This window comes from Penaeus monodon, chromosome 22, assembly GCF_015228065.2.
Source record: "Penaeus monodon isolate SGIC_2016 chromosome 22, NSTDA_Pmon_1, whole genome shotgun sequence".
NCBI lineage: Eukaryota > Metazoa > Arthropoda > Malacostraca > Decapoda > Penaeidae > Penaeus > Penaeus monodon.
The window spans coordinates 8,412,396-8,413,030 of NC_051407.1; the positions used below are offsets into that span (position 1 = coordinate 8,412,396).

The following is a 635-nucleotide window of genomic DNA, read 5'->3' on the forward strand; positions in this document are numbered from 1 at the left end:
CACACTGCTGAACAAAAGCATTCATGATTGTACCTTATGTGGGATCCAGCCAGTCCGCTCTTTCCGCTAATTTGGCAGACCTGAAGATTTTCCATGGAAGCTTAAAGTATATTGCCTCTATTGAAGTATATTGCCTCTATTTCCTGAATAAAATGGTATGATTATTTTTTTACTGTAATAATCACCAAATAACCATCGGCACTTTCATTTCAACTTCCATATCGCAGATTGTCTGAAAATAAACAACTTTCATTGTTTATCGTGTGCGCTTTCTTAAGTATGTTGAATCTTTCTTGAGCAAATCATTACACTTGGGCTTTCTTGTAATCATCACTACTTACATATATGAAACAACCTAATATTCTTCTTTAAAGTTGGATAATTATATTAGATTCAAAATTACTCCATCTACTGCTGTTCTCTTTTATTTCCACACGAGCCGAAAGAAAATCCATATATCTTTGACACTTCTTTCGGTGGCAGACTGTAGACAGCCATGTTCATCCATGTCTTCGTTGAACATCAGACAAGTCATATTCGAGGGACTGCTGTGCTTCCCTTTTCACATCTGAAACAGAAAGATATGATCTGAAGTAATAAATCTTGCGTATGAGGAATGCGACTGAGCAACTAAA

General features: G+C 36.1%; 1 protein-coding gene across 1 annotated transcript in view; it reads right to left on the reverse strand.

Annotated features, from left to right (window-relative positions):
• Positions 1 to 399: 399 nt before the first annotated feature.
• LOC119586915 overlaps positions 400 to 635 on the reverse strand; it is a gene marked incomplete at its 5' end in the record, with an annotated part of 1,260 nt that continues 1,024 nt past the window's right edge. Inside the window, 1 exon segment of the mRNA XM_037935647.1 lies at positions 400 to 568. Within this exon segment, the coding sequence (XP_037791575.1) occupies positions 532 to 568 (37 nt within the window).